Source organism: Emys orbicularis, chromosome 6 (assembly GCF_028017835.1).
Source record: "Emys orbicularis isolate rEmyOrb1 chromosome 6, rEmyOrb1.hap1, whole genome shotgun sequence".
Taxonomy (NCBI): domain Eukaryota; kingdom Metazoa; phylum Chordata; order Testudines; family Emydidae; genus Emys; species Emys orbicularis.
The window spans coordinates 95654346-95677256 of record NC_088688.1 but is presented as its reverse complement, the minus strand read 5'-3'; the positions used below and the strand labels follow the sequence as shown (position 1 = coordinate 95677256).

General features: G+C 41.9%; 1 protein-coding gene across 1 annotated transcript in view; it reads left to right on the top strand.

Annotated features, from left to right (window-relative positions):
- APBA1 (amyloid beta precursor protein binding family A member 1) overlaps positions 1-11323 on the top strand; it is a 49852-nt gene extending 38529 nt beyond the window's left edge. Inside the window, exons 8-12 of the mRNA XM_065406527.1 lie at positions 2537-2716; positions 4647-4859; positions 9851-9970; positions 10677-10817; positions 11252-11323. Coding sequence (XP_065262599.1) covers positions 2537-2716; positions 4647-4859; positions 9851-9970; positions 10677-10817; positions 11252-11323 — 726 coding nt within the window. The remainder of the gene's footprint in view (positions 1-2536; positions 2717-4646; positions 4860-9850; positions 9971-10676; positions 10818-11251) is intronic.
- Positions 11324-22911: the final 11588 nt, after the last annotated feature.

Genomic DNA, 22911 nt, shown 5'->3' with positions numbered 1-22911 from the left:
AGGCACCATTCTCAGATAAATTCTGTGGGTTCTATCCACATGCACAGAGTTGCTACCGGTCACCTGCTAGAGTTAAAAAGAAAGACAAGTGCAAGAATGCTGAGGTAGAGGCATTCCTCTACTAATGAAAATCGGAAAAAGAAAACAAACAAAGGTGATATTTATACAGGTTGGCTGTTGTGACTCTTGTGATTTCTTTCAACTCCAAGATACTGGTATATGGCTGAAAAAAGATCAGTCAGTGACTTTCTCGGCTCATCTGGTTAATGCCAATGGACTTGCTGGCTGGTTATAGACTGCTTGCTTATAGATGTCAAAAACAGATGTTGAGCATTTCCAGACTCCTAACCCAGATTGGCCAACTGAGGGCAGAGAAAGCATAGGTCTCTTTATTAGGCATGGTGGCATCACATGGCAAGAGGACAGAAGCAATTTTTCTTTTCCTTCAGCGTATGAAGGTGATGAACAGGCTGGTTTCTACCCCTTAGAACTACTTCTTAGGAATTTGTTGGCAAATCAGAATGGGGCACTCCCCTTCTGAAGTCACAAGTGTCACCTAATGAGGTTTGATTAGGTCACATTTATGCAGATCATGATAATCCCCCCATGAATAAATGTTGTCTTGGAAAGTCCTAAATGTCATGAGATCCAAAAACATATCAGCCATCAGTCAGGCGGTTTTATAGTATTTTGAGACATTTGAGGAGACATGATCAACGGTCTTGGGTTACATGACATTTTTTCAACCATTCTGCAAAAGTTCTGACTTAAGAATCCAAAATAAATTGGAAAAAATACAGAGCTAGCAAAAAATTGTAACTTTTATCTATTGGAAGTAAAGAGCCCTGACGCTCCACAGGGTATATTATCTTAATCTTGTGTCTGTTTGTGTGTATTATTATCTCATTTTCTCTTCTCCAGAAGGACAGCTAGGTAGCCCCAGAAGCGTTTAGTTTTAGAATGATCTTACTCTACCCAACAGCTAACTGGCAATCATTACATCATCAAACACTGGGATACTGGCCAAAACTTGTCCCTGCTTTAAATTGCCCTAATCTGTTGAGGAATATAATGTGCAAATCCTAGAAAGACTGACATGTTCGAGCAAGAATCACAAGAAACTATGTGACTCTTTCTGCTGCTTCTGCAGGAGCAATTAAATAACACAGAATTTCTTCCAAATTATAGTACTGTGATCTACGAACTCTGTGCCCAAACAATTAAAGTGGTGTTTTAGTTTCAGCTCCATTAAGCACAGGAAGGTGGGGAATTAAATACTTAAATGGAAAGGGACAATCAGTAGGGAAAGAGTTTATTTTTGAGTTTCTAATTAGATATTTTAAGCAATGGAGACTAAACTATTGATAATGGAACAAATTTTGAAAAGAGCTCAGTGCCAGATTCCCAACTACTCGGCATCCACAGTTGGGGCCAGATTTTCAAAAGAGCTCAGTGCCCAAAATCTAGCCATTTATTTTGGTGCTTAAATGAGAGTTGAACTCTTATGAAAATTTGGCCCAACATACGTGTGTGTGTGTGCGCGCGTGCAATTGTGACCGCATCCTCTTAAGTGCCAGTGGTCATCCGTTGTCATCAATGAGAGCTGCACCAGTTTGAGAGTAGTTTAAGATAGTCAGTCTTTATGAGATGGACAATAGGTAGCAGAGACAAATATAAGCAGGGTGACTTCAAAAGAAAAAAAGAGGAACAAATATTCTTTTAAGTGTCATCTTTTTCCTATAGGTATGTTCATGTAATGCTGGCTTGCAAGAGAATGGTACTGCTTGTGGCTAAAGGGCAGAGCAGCTCAGGCTATGGCTACGCCGGCGCTTTACAGCGCTGCAACTTTCTCGCTCAGGGGTGTGAAAAAACACCCCCCTGAGCACAGCAAGTTACAGCACTGTAAAGCGCCAGTGTAAACAGTGCCCCAGCGCTGTAAGCTAATCCCCTCGGGGAGGTGGAGTACCTGCAGCGCGGGAGCGCTCCCGCAGCAGCGCTTTGGAGTTTCGAGTGTAGCCACGGCCTCAGTTGTTGCCTGTGTTACCCAATAGGCATCCGAGAAGCTAATGTAATGTAGTGTTCTTGTTCTCCAGCCTAACTGTCAATCAATGAAGGAAGGATTTCTTTGTGTTTACTTCAGCAGTTCTCATCAGTGAAAGGAAGGCCCACTACTTTTGCTTTTCAGTTGTAACGGCTTGCCTTGCTGGGTTAAATAATTGTATGGGTTGAGGACAAGATTATGTTGGGGTTTTTGTTGTTGTTGGTGTGTTTAATTTTTGTCAAATGCCTAGAACTTGGGATAGAGGTTCTTTTTATCCATACAGAAATCAAAATAAACTAATACAGAACAAGTTGGAACCTGGTCTTTAGTGTTATAAATGATATTAAAAGAAAAAACTGGAATTGATTCAAGTGGCTTAATTAATATGGGGAAATATTTACAGCATGATCATAATTCCAAGTGTCAGCGAACAAGACCATCAGCAACGCTATATATTTGATATTTTCCTTTCCTTTTTGGGGGGGATTGCTGCAGGCACAGCTGATTGCACAGTCCATAGGTCAAGCATTTAGCGTGGCCTACCAGGAATTCCTGAGGGCAAATGGAATAAATCCAGAAGACCTGAGCCAGAAGGAGTACAGCGACCTGCTCAACACCCAAGACATGTACAATGATGACCTCATTCACTTTTCCAAGTCTGAAAACTGCAAAGACGTATGTCCCAGTCTTCTGATGATAGTAGCATTAGGCTGGTCTGTCCCAAATGCAAGCTAATACTGGGAGCAAATGACTTTCATCAGGTCAGGCTAGAGCACTCTCCTCCCCGGTAGGACACCCAGTGGCAATTCTGTTTGAAGAGTGAACAGGGAACAGTCAGTTCATCAGTGTTACAGTGATTTGCCATCTGTTCTGTGCTGTTTTACCAAACAATTTTCAAATACACGGGACACTGCACATCAGTTAAAGGAGTTTAAAACAAGCTGTTGATTTAACAAATAACATACATTTTATGGAGACATAAGGGTTGATGAAAGCATTTGTCTCCAGGTTTGTTTTAAAGGAGTATATTTTTTTGCTTGTTTTATTAATAAAGATGAACCAGTGTACCATTGCAGTGTACAGGGTATGTAATCCAGTCTGTAATCACCAGCGTATTCTCACTGTTGTTGTCCTGCCTGCACCACCCCATCACCACCACCTCCTGGGGTCTTGGTGGTCAGACCTGGTGGCTGGAGTGGTGGTCGAAGCTGGTCATAGGGTCGGGAAAGAGCCGAGGACAGCGCTGAAACTGGAGACAGTCCATGGGTCAGAGTCCATAGACAAGCCAAATCAGGATCGTAGTCAGAGTCAGGAAGCCAGCCAAAGATCGAAGCTGGGCTGGAGTCAGTCAAGGGGCCTGGGGGTCAGGAGTCAGAGGCAGGGCTAGAGCAGGGTGAGGAACAGAGCTGGAGCAGCCTCAGGACAGGGCACGGACAAAGCAGGGGGTAGGAACAGGCACAGGGATAGGATCAAGGGCAGGCTGGAATGCTAGGGAGTCCGTAACACTGTGAGGCATTAGGAGGGTTCCAAGCTGAGTAGTGCTGTTGCACAGACTAACTTGCTGTGAAGGTGAAATACCTGTGCCTTGGGGCTATCTGATCTGGGCCCTGCCAGGGAATAGGCTGCTGCAGCATGGCAGAGGGTTGAGTCACTGCAGGTTCTGCTGGAGGGGAGTGAGTCACTAGCTGAGTGAGCAGCCCTGGTCCAGCTGCAGGTTTGCCTTATTCTCCCCTGCCCCCTCCCCGCCACATTAATATGTTGATTTATTTCAAGCTAGAAATAAATTTGAAAATTGTTAACACATTTGTTTCATTGCTTTTGCTTGGAGTGAGAAAGAGACAGAGAGGTTGTGTGTGTCTGTGTTGGTGTCTATGTATATTGGGTGGGCAAACTTTTTGGCCCGAGGGCCACATCTGGGTATGGAAATTGTATGGCAGGCCATGAATGCTCACAAAATTGGGGGTTGGGGTACGGGAGGGGGTGAGGGCTCCGGCTGGGGAAGCGGGCTCTGGGGTGGGGCTGGGGATGAGGGGTTCGGAGGACAGGAGGGGGATCAGGGCTGGGGCAGGGGGTTGGAGCGTGGGAGGGGGTCGGGTGCAGGCTCTAGTCGGCGCTTATCTCAAGCAGCTCCCAGAAGCAGCAGCATGTCCCCAATCCGGCTCCTATGCGGAGGCGCGGCCAGGTGGTTCTGCACGCTGTCCTGTCCACAGGTGCCGCCCCTGGAGCTCCCATTGGCCGTGGTTCCTGGCCAATGGGAGCTGCGGGGGCAGCGCTTGGGGCAGAGACAGTGTGCAGAGCCCCCTGCCTGCCCCTACGCGTAGGAGTTGGAGGGGGGACATGCCACTGCTTCCGGGAGCTGCACGGGGCCATGGCACACGCAGAGTGGGGCACCCCCTGACCCCGCTCCCTGGCTGGAGCGGGACAAGCACCGAATCCCGCTCCCCAGCGGGAGCTTGAGGGCCATATTAAAACGTCTGAAGGGCCGGATGCAGCCCCTGGGCCGTAGTTTGCCCACACCTGATGTATATGTATGTGTGCACACAGGCTGTATTCCATAGCTGATGATAATATGTGTTTGAAACTGTATTTCTATCTCCTAATTCAGGTTTACATTGAAAAGCAAAAGGGAGAAATTCTCGGTGTCGTGATTGTGGAATCTGGCTGGGGATCCATCTTGCCCACAGTTATTATAGCCAACATGATGCATGGAGGACCAGCAGAGAAGTCGGGAAAGCTGAACATAGGGGATCAGATCATGTCAATTAATGGTACCAGCTTGGTCGGCTTACCACTCTCAACATGCCAGAGTATTATAAAGGTACAGGGAATGTTCTTAAATGTTATACATTTAAAAACTGTATGGGAATAGTGGAAGACAATAAAGATGTAAATTAAGGACATTCTCTAACAACACTCATAATTTGCATTTTTATAGCAGTTTCTCTCCAATGATCACAAAGCACTTTGCAAACTCTAATTAATTAAGCCTTGTAGGCCCCTGTGAGATGGGAAATATTAATATCATCCCCATTTTCAAGGGTGAAATGAAAATACAGAGCTTTGACTTGCTTAAGTTCACACAAGACGTCTATGGCAAGCTGAGAATAAAAGCTTGGCTCCCCCGCTAGTCCCGTGCCTTAACCGCAAGACCGGCTTTGCCACCCTGGCCTTACTTTGTGTTTCATCATTCACAGAGCTCAAAACTATTCAGAGAAAAAGGGCCAGCTCTTGAAGCCAGATCTTAGTCTTGACCAAAACTTCCATTGAAGTCAATTGGAGCCTTGCTTCAGTAAGGACTGAAGAAAAGGATCTTGGAATTTGACCCAGAGTGCTAAGACTGATAAAACAAATGTAGTAAATTGGACAATTTATATTTTTAAACTATAAAACATATTTGTCTTTTATATGATTATGGAGTTAACTTGTGAATATTTTGAAGTGTACGTTTTTATTTCAACCTAGTAACGCTATGGGACATTTAATTGGGACAACTTTCCTCTAATTTACATAAGTATGTGATTGCAAAAAGCAGGCATGTCAAGTGGAAAAGAAGAACCTCTGGGGTAGCTGCAATTTATAAGAGAACGGGTATTTAATCATTACTGTTTCATGGAAAGAAAATGCTGCATCCATTGAGAATGTCAGAGGCACAACTAAATTGAAACAAATAGCGACCCTACAACTTGCTGCACCACATGATTTGTAGGTCACATACTGAAACGGTACATCTGACATCTACAAATTCTTCTGTAGAACAACCCAGCAAAATGCCGAGTAAAGTTGGATTTTTATACTCCTTTTTGATGAGTTCTTGCCAGGTGATTTTCATTAAATTGTTTTGAAATAAAATTATTTTTGTCTAGTAGTTCACAAAATAAATGTCTATGTGCCCCTTCCAAATTGCGTGTAGGCTGTGGTTGGTTTCTTAGCACTTGAACTAAAAAATTGCTACAAAGATTTAAAATATGTGTATCTGAAAATGAAAACTCTGCACAGAGGTAGGTAACAGAAATACTTGAAATACTCAGCCTAGCACATAAACATTTAATGTGTTCTGACCATTACTCTGATTACTGGCCTTGTCTGAGTGCAATACAGTCAAACCTTGGTAAAAGCAGCCTAATTTCCTGAAAAAAACATCATTTGTCCAATAAATCAACTTTCTGCTGCTTTTTATCTTGGACACCTAGAAACTTGGTGTTGTAGCTAGTTTATTCCCTTTACCCAGACCCTCTTTAAATGAAATTACATATTCCAAGCTCAGAATGTTTCTTAATTATTAGGACAAATTCAGCCCAGGATTATGCTGGCATATTCATGACCCTTTCAGGCTGAAGGTGTACCCCACAGATGGAGGAAGGTTGGAGCAACAGAAACTGGCTTCATCCTTCCCCCTGGAAGCCCAAAATTGGGAGGATCTCACCAAGATGGAAGCCAGGGCTTGATTTAGCCTCTGCTGATGTTGAGGCTACTAAGGAGATCACAGCTGAAAACTAAGTCTCCTTCCACCTGAAATGAAAGGGGGTGACAGCAAAAATAGCCTTTTGTTTCCTGGGGCTAAATCCCTACCTTGAGGGCAAGGGTCTGTAGCTGGCATAGGGAGGTGCAATTGTTAAGGAATTCCAATTACACCTCCCTGAACCAGCTATTTTGTTACCAGACCTCTTACTGTTCTCACTTTTGTTCTGCTTGTTCCCCATCCCACATCAGTTATTTCCAAAAGTGTAATTATTTGCAGGCCTGGCATATAGAATGTCTGCTTCAGCACACTCCTCCTCCTCCAGAGTCCTTCCAAATGGACGCCTGCGATGGTGTCTTGAGAATCTCCTTGGTTGCTATGGAGATCTCATTCTGACACATGCTTCGATTCCTTTTTTGTTGCCACATTTGGCTGTTGTCATGGGGACTGCTGGCCATTAATCTTGTCCTTCCAATGAGACGATGACCCATAGATTGCTGAAAAGAACTGCAAACTTATCTGGAGCTGTTCATACATCAGTTCTGAATCACATGCAAAAAAAAGGAGATATATATTATATATATTGCATGTGATTCAGAACTGATGTATGAACAGCTCCAGCTAGATTGCTGTAAAGCATTGCAAATGTATGGGTCATCTTCTCCTTGGAAGGACAATTTTAATGGCCAGCAGTATGTATATTATCAGCCAAAATAGATATTCAGAGAATGCACAAGGATCTTACCATTGCAAAAATTCCTTAGCATTCAATGAACAGGGCTACCTTACAAACAATTGGACGTTTATGTGAATAATGAGAATACTCACAATTACATTAGAGAGGATTTTTTTTTTTAAATGAGGGATCCAAACCTTCATACTAATCAACCATAAACTAGGTGCTAACTGACGGGATTAGGAAGAAACTTCCTGTTTGGAATGGCTATTCCATATCTTACGTTGCTTTCATCTTTTTCTCAAGCATCTGGTGTGCATGGACCCCTGGACTAATCTAGTATAGCACTTTTTCTATTCCTATTGGCATGGATTCCCAACATATAAAATATTATGAACTGACTGTGTTTAAGGGATGCATTATTTCTGTAAAATTTAGAAATTGCTTACTAGGAGCCCGTGTTTCTTTTTTTTAAAAAGGAGCATGCAAAAATATATGTGCAATGCACACTTGGAGTTGCAAACACACATACTTGCCACAAATGAATGCAAACCAGATACTTACTATTTGCTTGTTTCTGGGTATGTAGTCCATAAAGGCCAATTGCCCTATGGTATGTAGATGATCACTGATTGTGATTAGTGTATGCATCACAGACAGTAAATAAAATACATGGAAGTAAATGGAATGAAGTAGAGCAAAAAATACAGTGGGCCTTGTGTTTTGCTGAGAGCCAGCTGGCTGTGGAACTGCCTCTTCTCACTTCATAATCTCATTTGCTTTGGTTCCCAAAGCAGCATGCCCACTTATAGCCAGCCTGTGTTGGCTTGATTAACAAGCCATGCTGAGTGCAGTGCTATGCAGAGACCAGAGAAATGAAATGCCTTGGCACTCTTTCCTCACGGTTTGTCCTCCCACCTCTGAGTGGGTGCATACAACTGCCATAAATATAAATAGGCAGTTAGACATAGTTGTCAGGAAAATAGACCCTCCTGGGGCGATGGGTGAGAGGATTGAATGGATCTGTACTTAACATAAGCTCCTAAGTAAGCACCCCTTTCCTCACTTAGAATGAAATTGAATATAGCCAGTTTCTTTCCTCCATTAAAGGAGAAAGAGAAGTCTAAGAGGCCGTTTTAAATTGCACTTGATTACATTTGCATATTAGTAGAAACAATAAGTATGAACTCCATTAGTCCAACGGGGATACTTTGGTTACTTCCTCTTAAAAAGAATAGTGGGTTACGTCTGTAGATCAATAAGGATCAATTAACAAAAACATCTTAGACTTAGCAGATTGACTTTGGGCATCTTCTCCATTAGTATTAGAACATAGGCACGGTCTGACTTCCAAACTAACCTGGTTGCTGAAGGGAAGCTGGTTGATTCAGTTCTACTGGAGATTTGTCCTCCCTCCCCTCCCACCTCACCCCACTTCAAGCTTTTTCCCCAACAGATAGGTGAATGAAGATTTCCTTCTCATTTCTGGCTTTTCTACTTGCTTGGTAATGGACTGCAATGCACACTGGGGTTGTTCCAAAAGCTATTTGCCCCCAGCAGAATGGCACAGACACTCAAGTACTGGGTCTTGTAGAGAGAGGCCCTACAAAATCAGCAAGAATAAACCATATGTGAAAGCTTGGGGACTGTAGTATAACTCCCTGTATAGATCAGGAAATATTTTCAGACCATGAGTAACATCCTAGTCCCATTGAATTCAATAGCAAGACTTCCATTGACTTCAGTGGAACCAGGATTTTACTCTTTGTGAGTAAATCGGACAGACACTGGAATGTTAAAAGTAGGGTATTTCTCTCAGGCATTAACATAGCCTTCCTTTTTTGTTAGGAATTGTGATTGTTGGCGGTTGTCTGTGTGTTGCCCGGATGTTTACACAGTATTCTAGTGTAGAGAAATGTATGTTCCGTTCTGGACACTTTACAGGGAAAAAAAGTTACTTTAACTCTGGGAGAAAGACAGAGAAGATTAGGTGGGTGGAATCTATAAGAAAGAGCGGTGAGAACTTCAAACTGTATGAGGGTCAGACATATGCAGTCATCTTCTATTTTGATAGTGCTTTGTTGTGGTTAACCAAGATTGCAGAGTGAATGTGATATTCTCAGTTTAGAATCGGGGAGTCTCTGAGCATTACTTATACAAGCATTCAGTGGGCAGGACTTAAGTAAGTTCTGCCTTTTGCATTACAGAATTGAATGCGCATATCCAGGAAAGCTACCTGTTTGCAGCCATCTTAAGTGCATATTTAAGACTTTATTTTTGCAACAAAATACATGACAGTTTTCAGCTTAATTGCACAGACCTACTTCACCACCACCACCCCACCCCCGCTTTCTGTAGAACAATGTTCTGTGTTCCAAAATAAAGAAATTGCCCACAGGAAGTCTAATTTCTTGGCAGTTTAAAATGACCATGTCAAAATGTTGACAGCTAGAGGTTGACATTGCATCATTCACTTAACAGGTTGTCATATTGCTTGTATCTGGTACTTATTAGGAATCCTACTTTGTAATGATGAATACACAGCAAACTGCTTGTTCAGTATTATTTCCATGTTAGCATTCAAACTATTGTTTTATTTCAGTGCCAGTTTTCAGCTGTCTCAGCTCACCTGCTCCCATACTTGTCATAGTGTGTATATATATATTTTTTAAAGGGTTTGAAAAACCAGGCCCGGATTAAACTGAATATAGTGAGATGTCCTCCAGTAACCACTGTCTTGATCAGAAGACCTGACCTCCGATATCAGCTGGGTTTCAGTGTACAGAATGGGATCGTAAGTCGCTTTCACAATCCTTAGGTTTCTACTGTGATGCTTTTTATAGCTGTGAAATTTTTTGGCAAACCTCTCAGCTCACCAAGGGCTATGCACACATTCTGATTGTAAGACATAAAAACTGACTTATCAGAAAATGTATTACCTCCCCTATGGCCGATCCTTCTTTCCAAGTCAAAAGCAGGAAAAGATACTTTGTCATATTAGAGTATAAAGTTAACCATAGGAATAGGAGAGATATTTTAAGCTAAAGAACCAAAAGGTGTATGGGGCAGGTTGTTCACAGGCTGCATTAGTCGTATATCTAACTGAGCCAGAAAGAGTCTTCTTTACAATCAGAGAAAGTCAAAGACATACAATTCTAAATCCTTTAGAGACCATGGACCTATGCAATCTCCTAAATTTTCAAAATGCCAGTGTCCAAAGGATTAATACTAGTAATTTTCAGTGGCCAACTTATTGTGTTTGTTCTTATGCACCTAGGGGAGGAGTTGTTCATTATGTTCTATAAGCCGAGAACTGACTTTGTAACAGTTATTCTAGTCCATTTTACCCTGATCTGTGTTTCACGGTATTTTAAAAAAGAACTCTTTTACACTTTGGAGACTTGTTTATTTAAATATTGAGTTTGCCATTTGTGAACAAACCTCTATTGTTTTCCAATTTAACATGCTTAGCGTTGATAACTTTGTCCTTTCCATTCAAGATCTGTAGCCTTATGAGAGGAGGTATAGCAGAGCGAGGAGGAGTACGAGTGGGCCATCGGATCATTGAAATCAACGGACAGAGCGTTGTAGCAACACCCCATGAAAAGATTGTTCACATTCTCTCAAATGCTGTTGGTGAGGTAGGAACTGGATAGATGATATTACACATTTCAGCACCGTTGCCTCTCGCTGCCTACCACCATCCAAATATAACTACTGGAAATGAGAATAGGATTAAACCAGGCTTATTGTTAACGTGTTTTCATAGTTTTTAATAGCCTGCGTGAGAGGTGCTGAGTGCCCACAGTTCCTGTTAACCTCAGCAAGGTTTGCAAGAACTCAACACCTCTCAGCATTGTGCTGCAATAAACCTTAGCATGGGCATGAAAACTCACTGGTTACATCTTTCCCCTGTACTATGTCACAGCAGCTACGTTCTTCTCCTCATCTCGGCCTGCTTTCTCCCTTACACATACATACCCTCTAAGCATGAAAGCACACAAACCCTTTTATTTCCAAAGCATTGCATCATGTGTATGAGGAGCATTGACTGACTTGTTTTGTGTCCACCCAGATTCATATGAAGACCATGCCAGCAGCCATGTACAGATTGTTGACTGCACAGGAGCAGCCAGTTTACATCTAAGGCCGATACCTCACCTTCACAACATGCATGGAGGATGTTTCTCCTCGTCAGTGGTTGTGTTTCTAGTACTGCATTTCTGTGTCTGCAGAGACCTCTCTCTCTCTCTCTCTCTCTCTCTCTCTCTCTCTCTCTCTCTCCCCAACATTTTGCTGTGTACAGGGAAAAAAATTTCCATGAGACTTTTTTTGTTGCATCTTTTTACAAGTTAAGCTTTATGTAATTCCTCACAGAATAGAAAAATTAGTTATTCACAGCTAGTTTAACAAAGGACTGATTGCACTTCTTCAAGCTCCGTCATCAGTCGTATTTCTATGGCCATAACTCGACAACACAAATACATTAAGTATTACTAAATTAGAAAGCTTGCTTTACAAACAGGTCAAACCACAGGGTAAAGTTCTCCTCTTGGACTCCACATAGAAGATTTTTGACTCCATTAATCTGTTCTCTCTGTGTGCACTGAGCGTAACATTACCAACAAAGAGTTCAACATACACACGGAGAGCAGAGAACCAAGGGGATAGTTTTGCCCTAAAGGAGGAGTTAAAAGTCTATGAAGAATGAGTTAATAAGTAAGTGATGTTGTGGTAAAACTCATAATTCAAATGCACACCTTTTAATTGTCTTTAAGGTTTATTCTTCAGGATCGTGTAACCTCAAAGGTGGTTTGTATGTTGCTGAAATGCGTAAGAGTGTCATTGTCCTCACTAGGGCATATTAGAGGAGGTACTTTCACCATTTGGTCTACCAGGTATGAGAGTCTTTCCCCCCCCCCCCCCCAAAAAAAATCTTTCTTCATTTTTAGATGCAGGATATCTTTTATATCCCCCTCCCTACTCGGTGATAGGAGAATGTTAAGTGGCCTATAAATATACAGCAAGAATTATATTTTGGGGGCTTCTGCTGAAAATCTAAATTTTTAAAGCTCTTAAATACACAATTTCTCATTGGTGTGTGGGTGAGTGTGTTTTGGGTGTGTGTGTGTATTTAAAACTATGTGCTTGATATTTATGAAATTTGAACAAAAATAGGTCTACATACAGTTGTAAGTAGTTTTGTTACTCTGAGCCAGTATTAACATATCTTTGGTCCAAAGACTGATTAATTTTAATTACTTTTTTTTCTTTAGCTCATGATCTGGATAACAGTGGGGGAGGTGGGATGGGAGTGAGGAGAAATTAATTTATTTGTAATATATATACATATAAATATATATATAAAGTTAATCCATGATTCTCCATTTGTAGAACATTAAAGGGTTTTTATGTACTTGTACAATGAAGAAGAGGGTTCAAAAATGTTGTGGTGGGGTGCATGATATCAAGGATTTGTGTGGTCTATAAATTTTGGAGAGTGGAGCGGGGGAGGGGGAGAGAAGATAGTAATAGTAGTAGTAGTGACTCTCCTCCCTCCAGAAGGAGAGACCTCTCTATTCCATGTACAGTAGTTATGTTCCATTAGTCGTATGTACTCACATTTAAGCTCATATATAACTGTGAATTTAGACCAGTCGGATGCCTTTAAATTTATCAAAAGTAGCAGCTTTTGCTGCATCTTATTACGACACAAAGATTTAATGTGATGAAAATACTGGAGCAGGACAAAACAAAAATCTCATCCCTCTTTTTTTTTGTGTGTGGGTGGGGGGGGGTGGGGGGGGCTGATGGCCATTAACGTCAGTTTCTCATTTAATGAGGGATGGACTGTGCAATATAAGCACTGTGGTTGCAGATTGGAGATGACATTTGGAATTGTCTCCAGAGATTTCATAGCTTAGATATACATGTGTGTACATTTCCATTAATAAGTGAGCTGTGAAAACTCTGCCTTTGTCTGATCACTTAGTTCCATCTGTGATCAGGGGCCCAATTTTACCTTCAAAAAACAATGGACTGAGTGGAGAGAGAGAAGATAATCTTTTTATTTCAACTGGCAGCAAATACTGGAAGTATTTGAGGGAGATAGTGGAATGGTGAGTAAGCTGTTGTAGTAAATGAATATGTTTTGGTGTAAGAGTACTGTACAATTACTTGATGTACAGCAGTTCTTGTTGGTAGGTAAACAAATCCCAATCTCTGGAATAACAAACTTTACAAGGGCATGGTGGTATTATTCCAGATTAGTATTTACTCTGCCGTCAGACAGATGCAAATAGATTGTGAATTACTTGTGAGTAGAGATTTTAATGTCAGGCATCTGGTTTATGAAGGTCATAGGAACAATTTTTTTTCATAACTTCCCATATGTATAGTAATATATGTAAATATGATATATACCATGTATAATTTAGAAGATTATATACAGTGCAGCCTTTCCATAAGTTGCCTGAGTGAAAAGCTACTCTTGAAGACATGGTTACCACACTGCTGGTTCCCAACTTTAACTCCCATATTAATTTCCTCTTTTGTGGCTCTAGCCAACTCCCATCGAGGAATCTTTCCATCGACTTCAGTGGAAGATGGATCAAGCCCTCAGTATGCAAATGAATATAGGGCTGTAACAGTGATTGATTCTTAGAAACGAAGGGTCCTATCCTGCAAACGCATGTGTGCTTAACTTTACGCACCTGAGTAACCCATTGACTTCATTGGGACTGCACATGTGAGTGAGTAAAAACTAAGCATGTGAGTGCAGGATTGGGGCCTCACTGAGAATGTGAATTGTTCTATTACAATAGACATATTATGATTTCTAAACAGGGACAGATAGAGTAAGCACTCCTAATGTAAACAGTCCCACAACTGTAGTCTGGGAAGGGAAAGCATGTTTCAGAAATACAATGAACTCAAAAGGGAGAGTTGACACCTCTGTAGTCTGTTGTTTTTTCCATTGATGTTTAAAAGATGTTAGAGCAGCTGTTTATGTTAGTATTTTAGATGAGTGAAATTCTCCATGGGTTGAAAGGAATAACCTACCATTTTACATTCCTTCTCTTCCGTGAAGGTCCTGCACAGCTGTCCCTTCACTGTTTAGTACGATATTACTAACTTTTCAGTGTTTACATTCAGGATGAAATGTCCTTTTATTTTTTTATTGGTAGGTTTCACACTTATTTGTTTGAATCTCTTTATAATTTAAGGCTTGGTTTGTATTTCTTGAGTGCAGATTTTTTTTAAAATTTTCTAAATGAAATCTGTTTATGAAGATGGCAGTGTGGGTGAGATTTCTTGTATATATTTAGCACAGTACTTAGAATATGAAGTTTTACTATTGTTCTGTAAAGAGGGTGAATAGAAATTATTGTAAAGCGTTGGGAAAAGTATAGTATTGTATTTGTAACAATATTGTTCTTTGTAAACACTAAACTCAATCTCTATATATAAATATAAATATATATATAAATATATGTGAGCCTGGAATGTTGATACTGCACATCTATTGAATGTAATTCCTCTGACGTTTTTTGTCACAGGTCTCTGACCCTCTGTCTGTAACGCAGCTCCAGTGGTTTGATTGATTTTTTTGCCAGCTGTTTTGTTGTGATGTATTTACTGTGCTACATTCCTTTATTTAATGGAGCGCTAATGTCGGTAAGATTTGCAACAATAAAAAACAAAAACAAATTGGGCATGGCTGAGAGTTTGCTGATGTGATCACCAATATTGAATGAATATTTCTGGGGGGAGTGCTTGATCCCCACCCCTGAGCAGTGTAGTTAAGATGACCTAAGTCCCTGTGCAGACAGCACTAGTTCGATGAAAAGGAGAATCCAGTCAGCACAGGTAGTGTCTACACTGAAGGGCTACAGCAGCACATCTGTGCCATTGTAGGGTTTTAAATGTAGACAAGCCCTAAGTCTTCATAGAACTTTTTATGTTCAACAAATTCTAATGAGAACTTGAATCTGCAAAAGTATTATACACCAGAGAGACTGTAGAAGAAAAATTGACTTTGCAACTTCAGACATTGATTCACTAATGTTGATGTGAAAGTCCAACCTTGCCTTTACCTGTATTGGATATAGGCCACAACATGTCATGTTTGGGTCACAGAAGATTTCTTCCCTCATCCACTACTCCATGGACTGGAGATCCCACTCTTTATCCTATTCACCCTCTCTGCCGTGGCCAGAGGCCTCACCCAAGCTAGCAGTCAGTTTTTACTATGTACATCCGACACAGGTGACAGACATTCCAATACCTTGCAACAATCTAGATGAGCCTGAGGTACCACTCTACCTGATCTAGGACGGAAGGGAGCCTGCTGGTTATATCCTATAGCAAAAACCTGTAGTATTATAATTCACATATGCAAAGAGGGGAACATTTACTTTTCTTTTGTGTGACAATTGGAGCAAGAGTAATCTCCCACCAGTAAAAGGAGGATGGGTGTGACAAAAGAGCAGAGCTAAGATTAAGCTTCATGGCATACTTCCAGGCTATATTTAGTCAAATTACAACTTTCTAATGAGATTCCCTTTTTTAAAAACGTTGATATTTACAACCTTAAATCCATCATAATAAAGTTTTTTTTTTGGTTTGTGATTATACATATTTTGTCACTGGAAACGAAGGAATATTTCCTTTAAATTGTAAAATTGAAAGCTCACAGTGTTCTTTAATCTTCCTAAACCTCACCAACTTGCTGCTATGATATCTCATGAGTTTTGCATATGAGTTGCAAAGGGTCAGTTTACACAGGTAGGAATACATTTAGCTTTTATACCTTACACAAGTAGGAGTGCAGGATGCTCGACTTGTTTGTGGATAGGCATCCTCTGCAGATAGTACTTGTTCCTTTTGAGATACTGCAAGGGCTGTAGAATACAGACTTCATCGATTTCAGGAGAGACCAGCGACTTTATTAGGTCATCCATTTATGTGCAGCTGAGAGCCATTCATGTGAGGGATCCAAGGAATTTTTGTTGTCTGCAGAGTGGGCTACTGATAAGATTGTTCTGCAGCAAATAGTATTATGTATAAAGAGATTATCCATGAAGCTGTCTGCTGACTCTCCTGGAGAAAGACAGTGCTTCCTAAGAAACCAAACAATCTGACAACCAACGTTCCCTGTAAGAGTATTTACATCTCATGGACTGAAGGACAGATTGAAATGATCTCATTTCACATAGTATCCTACTTCACTACGATTTTTGTTATTCTGAAGCCAAGAGCCATCTACTAGAGCCATTGCATTCAAGCCTCCTTACAATGTCCAGCATTTATAACCATCAGTGCTGCTCTGAAACTCATCAGGTGAGTTGTCGCCATGTTTGGAACTTCTGTAGCTTTCTCTAATCTTCTTTTCATTAATTTTCTGATGGAAAAACTTGGATCTTGCACCTTTTACATCCTTTGCAGGCACCTTTGTGTTGTTACTGTTATAGCTGCATGCCATCCAAATCCCATTTCCACTAGCAACAATCCCATATAAAAATATCTCTTTTATTCAAGGGCAAAAATTGTAAAACTGGATTGAGGTTGAGAGTATATATCAGTAATTTAGGGCAAAATACATTCCATACCTGCTGTCGTTATCCCAAACAGAAGCGTTCTAAACCCAGAAATTCAGAGCTAAAGTTAAACTTAACAGAAACCTAAACATGTAAGGTATAGAAATGCACAGTTAGGCACCCAAAGACCCTGGACTCCGTTGTAGTGACACAATTGCAATAACTGTATGAATAGTGTTCATATTCCCAGAGTATGTTATGTTGATTTTTATAGACACTTTAGAATTTTTCTTGTTCCACATAAAATCTCTTTGAGAGAAACTCAAAAAGAACTGCCCTCTTTCAAAATGGCCACAATTTCGTATTTGTTTTCGATTGAACTGAGGCCACGGACTGTCCTCAGGGAAGAGCTTCTCAAACTGTGGTCTGCGGACCACCAGTGGTCCACGAGCTCCATTCAGGTGGTCCGCGGATAGTTCCCTCTAAGGTGTGTCCCTGGGCGGCCACACAGAGTGAAGGGCCACCCACCTAATTAGTGGAGGTGTGGCTCCATTATTTAAGTGCCTGGACCCTGGAGAAGACGCACATGTAAGGTGAGGTGGTGGCCTTGGGGGGAAGAGGGGGTAGGTTGGAGGGGGCAATGGGGTGAGAGGAGGCGGTAGGGGGAATTTGGGACGTGCAGAGCTGTGGTGGCCAGAGAAAGAGGCGTCTTTCCCCAGCTCCAGGGCTGCAGCTGCCAGGGAGAGACAGCCCTCCTTCCCGGCCTCAACTCTGTGACTGCTGTGGCGGGAAAGAGACCCCCCTCCTTCCCAGCCCCAACTCGGGGACTGCCACAGCGGGGGAGAGAGGGAGAGACCCCCCTCTCCTTCCCAGCCCCAGCTCGGGGGCTGCCACAGCGGGGGAGAGAGGGAGAGACCCCCCCTCTCCTTCCCAGCCCCAGCTCGGGGGCTGCCACAGCGGGGGAGAGACCCACCCCCCCTCCTTCCCAGCCCCAGCTGGGAGTTGTGTGCTTTTATTTGTAGAACAAAAAAATGTTGTTTATTATTGGGGAGGGTTTATATAGTGCTTTTATCCAAAGCGCTTTAGAATAGTTAACTAACGGTACAAACATTTGGAAAGATCATTAAGTGGTCCGCTGAGATCCTCAGCAATTTTCAAGTGGTCCGCGGAAAAAAAAGTTTGAGAACCACTGCCCTAGGCTGATAGGAGATAAAAGGACCCATTTTAACTCATTAACAGCTATACTTGTAAATTCTTAGAAAATTCACTCAATGCACAGACCATAAGTGCTGTTCACTTGGGGGAAGATGTATTGTTATGTGTGAAAGATATAAAGAGTTTCAGTGGTGCTCTACGTGTAAAACTCAATTCAACCTTAACTCTTGTGCCTCCATAATATACTTTACTCTGCAAATGGAAAAAATCAGTTCCTCAGTCTTTTGTGGACACCCCGTCTCAATCAGCTTCGTTGATGACCTAATACAACTCCTTTTGTGGGAACCATCCATATCTCCTGAATTCCTCATTTGGAATAGTGAAACCTAATGTCTATAAAAATGCTGCTTCTTAGACTCTGCCAAACTATGCATGAATGATTTGTACTAATATTTCTGTAATGTCTCTGCAATAACCTTTATGCTGCATTCATATTTGAGCACCTTGTTGCAGATGGGGAAATTGCAGTAGAGAGAGGTGAAGCAATTTCCCCAAGGTCACACAGAGAGTTAGTATAGAACTGGGAACTCCCTGACACCCAGTCCTATGCACTACCTCCTGCAGCACACCGTCTCCCTTGCTGAGCTGCAACACAGATATGTGAAAGATCTTTTGTCAAAACAAGAATATTTTGGGTGGGTTTTTTCTATTTACCGTATATGCTCGTTCATAAGCCGAATATTTTTGGTAAAAAAGTGATGCATCAAAGAGCGAGGGTCGGCTTATAAATGGGTCTACACCAAAATTTGATTATTTTAAACTCTATGGAATCATTGAATTGAATATCTAATACATAGTCGTTTTGTTTACCTGGAGCGTCTGCAGGCATGGAGCCCCTCAGCTGCCTGTGGCCACGATTCCCATCCAATGGGAGCTGTGGGAAGCACCACTTCCCGCAGCTCCCATTGGCTGGGAACGGCAAACTGCGGCCACTGGGAGCTGAGGGGCTCCGTGCCTGTGAATGCTCCAGGTAAACAAAACATCCAGGCCCACTAGCAGCTTACCCAAACTTTGGCTCCTGGCCCGTTAGCCAACCACTGAAATATAGGGTCGGCTTATAAAAGGGTCCTACAGTTTTTGCTGTTTTTACCTATCCAGCTTGGGGGTCGGCTTATAAACGAACGGGCTAATAAACGAGTATATCTTCTTCAGCACAAAAACTCTCTTATGTTCTCCTCCTGTCTTACCCACACTGGGATGTTTTAAAGCTATTAAAAATGTTTTATTACCCTGGTCTCTCTGAATTTAACTTCAGTTCTCTCTCTCTTTCTAGTGCTAATCACATTAGTCATTACCACGTACAGCTGAATTGTGCTGGGATGCTGTTATGCACATAGGGAATGAGCCATATGTCATCTGGCTATTGTAGCACCAAGGACTCTCCAAAGTGCTGTGGCAAGGTTGGTCTTGTGTAGCAGAGGCTGTAATAGATGGCCTAGCTTGCAGTTTTCACCTTTTGGCCCCTAGCTGCTGCATTGCTGAACTGGCTGTTCAGGTAGCAGCAACCCAAGCTAGGGGGTGGCAGGGTGTAAAATATAAATGGAAGTTGTACTGACATTCTGTGTTATCCTCACAGGACAGGCGCTGTCTCTTTGTTTCTTGTACCGGGGCTGAGTAGATTGTCAGTGTTCACTCAGTAAAGTGAAGTAATCTGTTATGCTTGGTCAGAGGCAACCCTGAAGATGTAAGAGGGCCCCCCCACAGAACTCCTGGGGGGCATCTGGCATGGCGCGATAAGGGCCTGCTCTTACTGGACTCAATAGGACAAACTCTGACTTCTGTGGGGCAGGAGCAGACCCTAACTGAAGCCCAAATGGGGTCCATCAAAACAGCAGGATTACCCCAACATGCTGGTATAATTCCCATGGGTGATGCATCTTGCAGTCACGATGCTGCAGGAGTGTGTGGGCTAAAGAGAACAATTCTTTGTAGTCTGTTTTTCATATTTGTGTAGCTACAGTTAGCTCCTTAGTGGCCCTTCACTCCTTTAGCCCTTTTTTCCTTACTGCCTAGGGTAACTGGGGGAAACTTTCTCACTGTATTAAACACCCTTTGTTTCCCTTGGTTCCAATGCTTTTCTGTGGTGTACCGTTGCATTAGGCTACAGTTCTTTCTGACCATGTCATGCACGCCTGGTACACAGTAGGTTGCAGGGCTGCTACTAGCAGGTCAGAGTTCTGCACCAATTTGGCCTGACTACAGGGCCTCCGTCATACAAGAGCTGTGTTCTCTTTAAGATACCTTAACGCACAGCCAGGTACGGCTGTTACTACCTCGGGTGAGGTATGTTACACATGGCGCCGGCGAGTGGCTGAACGTTAAGGTGTGTGCGGTTTTTCCCCAGTTCCCATCTTCTTTCTCATCCCAATGCTCTCTGTTCCCTCCGAAGCTGTACCCTCCTTGGCCTTTCTCCACATTCCCTCTTTTTCCTTCTCTGCGCTTTTGCTCCCCATCCCTTTTATTGCTGCTCTTTTCCTTCTCTCTCCATGTTCCTTGTATTCCCTCCACTTCAGTCCTTGGGGGAAGGGCATTTTGTTACTCCCCCTTCACATCTAAGGAACTGAGGCAAATGCCTCTGCCTCCCCAGCTAAGGGGACAAGCCGAGGAGAAGATGGCCTCCATTGCATTTATTCTCACTTTGTGTGTGGAGTGCAGGGATGGGCCTGTGCTGACGGGGCTTTCTGCTCCTCCCTATGGGAGTGGGAAAATCTGGGCAGAAGGGGCAATCTAGATCTCTCCGCCCCCCTCAGGTGGAAGGAGGAGGAGGGGAGGCCATATTCACTTGAATAGCTGAAATGTTTCTCTGTGTAAATATAGCATCCAATTACACCCTCACCCAAACAAATGCCCATTGTTCCAACTGCAACTTTATTTTATTGGGAGGTAGGGAAGGGGGATTGCAGTTTTGTTTTGTTTTGTTTTGTTTTGCATTTTGATTTAGCAAAAATGTTGAGAACGGCTCCAGTTCTGAAAAGGGAATTGATTTGACCACTTTAATGAATGCCCCCTTGTGGTCACAGAGAGGCCCATTTGTAGCTTCAAACAGAGTGTAAGAAAAATGTGTGTATGAGGTTAGCTTTCTTAAACTCAAAAGAGCTATTAACTGTGATTACAGAGGCCTGGTCTGAGAGAGTTTAAAGCAGGGCGGCGTTGGCAGATTCAGATCAGACTAATAAAATGACGTTTAGCATGTGCAAGTATAACCCTCGTCTGGAAAAAAATTTAAAAAACAAAACAACTAATCTCTTCCTGAAGTTTTTCTCTATGCCAACAGCTGCACTGTCTGTTTCCTCTTCTAAGCCCATATGCAGTAGTAAAGTTAGCATACAAAAAATCTAAGATGATAAACATTGATCTTTTTTTACTTAGTATTTAGTCTGGCATCTAACAATGAGGTAGAATTGTATGATTGAAGTTAGCTGTTGGACAGTTTGGAGCTCTTGAAATCCATGAGTATTTTAGAATTTCTGCAGAGGTAGTTAAACGAATAACAGTCACATCCGAAACCTGAGAAAGAGAACCAAGCAGCTGATCCAGCCTTCTTATCTCAAGTCTCCCTTGACTCTTTATTCTCTCTAGCTGTAGCTCACCTCTTTTTCACCTTCTCTTAATATGCTATATCATCTGGCCGGTCCTCAATAAACCTATTCTTATAGTTTCATGACCTTCCATTTTAGGATTTATCTATAAATGTTGGACAGAACAATGTGCTAGAGAGAGTTCGGAAAAGTGAGTCTCTTCTCCCTGATAGTTCATAAATTGTGTACACTGTTTTAGTAGGATTTCTGCTATCTGGTGGCTTTACTATGTATTGATTGTTCTGGGGAAGCGCAGTCTTTAGTTTTTCCTTTTTAAAAAAAATCTGTCTTTTCCAACCAAAATGGAGAAAAAGGGGTCTAGTGGAGAATTAGGAATTAAAGCCTTATCAATTTGGCTCTTGATTAAAAGCAGGTAAGGAGGTGTCTGGCTAAACAGAATTAGGAAATGAACGTTAGTAAACTGCTGGCAACTATAGCTGAAAAATTATGGCGATTTGGGATGTAGTTAAAGGATTTGAGGAAAAGATATGGTACTGATTATTTAGGGGGAAAGTCCTGGCAATTCCTTATCATTAACTTCAGTGGACTTTGGCATAGCCTAGCTAAACTATTGTGATTGGCATCTTTCAGTGTTCTGCACATGGGATTGTGAAACAGGAACTTCTGGTATCCAATTCCAGCTCATATACTGACTCCCTCTCTAGGTTTGGGTAAGACACTTAACTTCTGTGCCTGTTTCCCCATTTGGAAAATGCGGATAATTCAGAATGCCCCTGGGACAAGGGTAGGTGAGTCACTTTTAGCTAATATTTGCAAAGGAAGTTGAAGGTAAATAGCATAGTATAAGTGCTAAGAATGTTCACGGTTGTGCAGATGGAATATCTGCTGGTTTAGGTCTGCGTGAGACTCCATGTAAACAAATCTAGGAAAAAGGAAAGGATTGCAGGCTCCAATTTCTGTATTAGTTCTAATGCCTTATGGGATGGAGGAGACACAGGATACCATAGATGCTGCTAGAAGGGAACATTCTAAACCAAAATCAACTTTGCGATGGAGTGTTGAGTCTCTTGTTTGAAGTCTATAACTGAGAGACGATGAATTACCTTTTTTATGTCTGTACAGCACCTAGTGCAAAGATGCCCCACCATTTAATGGGGTGCTACCATAATGGAAATAATAATAAAGTAGGTTACATATTACAGTATTGCCAACCCCAAATGTTTAAATATCATGAGATTGGCTTTAAAATCACGAGATTATGTAAAAATAATAGATTTGGTCTTTATTTGCTGTCTGCTTTTTGAGTCTTTAGGGTGCGTGGGGTTCACACTTTGAAGCTTTCTCTACAGCCACGAGGGCTAGAAACTTACTTTTTCTTTAAGAATGAAGGCTGAAATCAGCATGTCCACTTGACTCCAGGAGCTGGAGCTTTAAGGAAAATA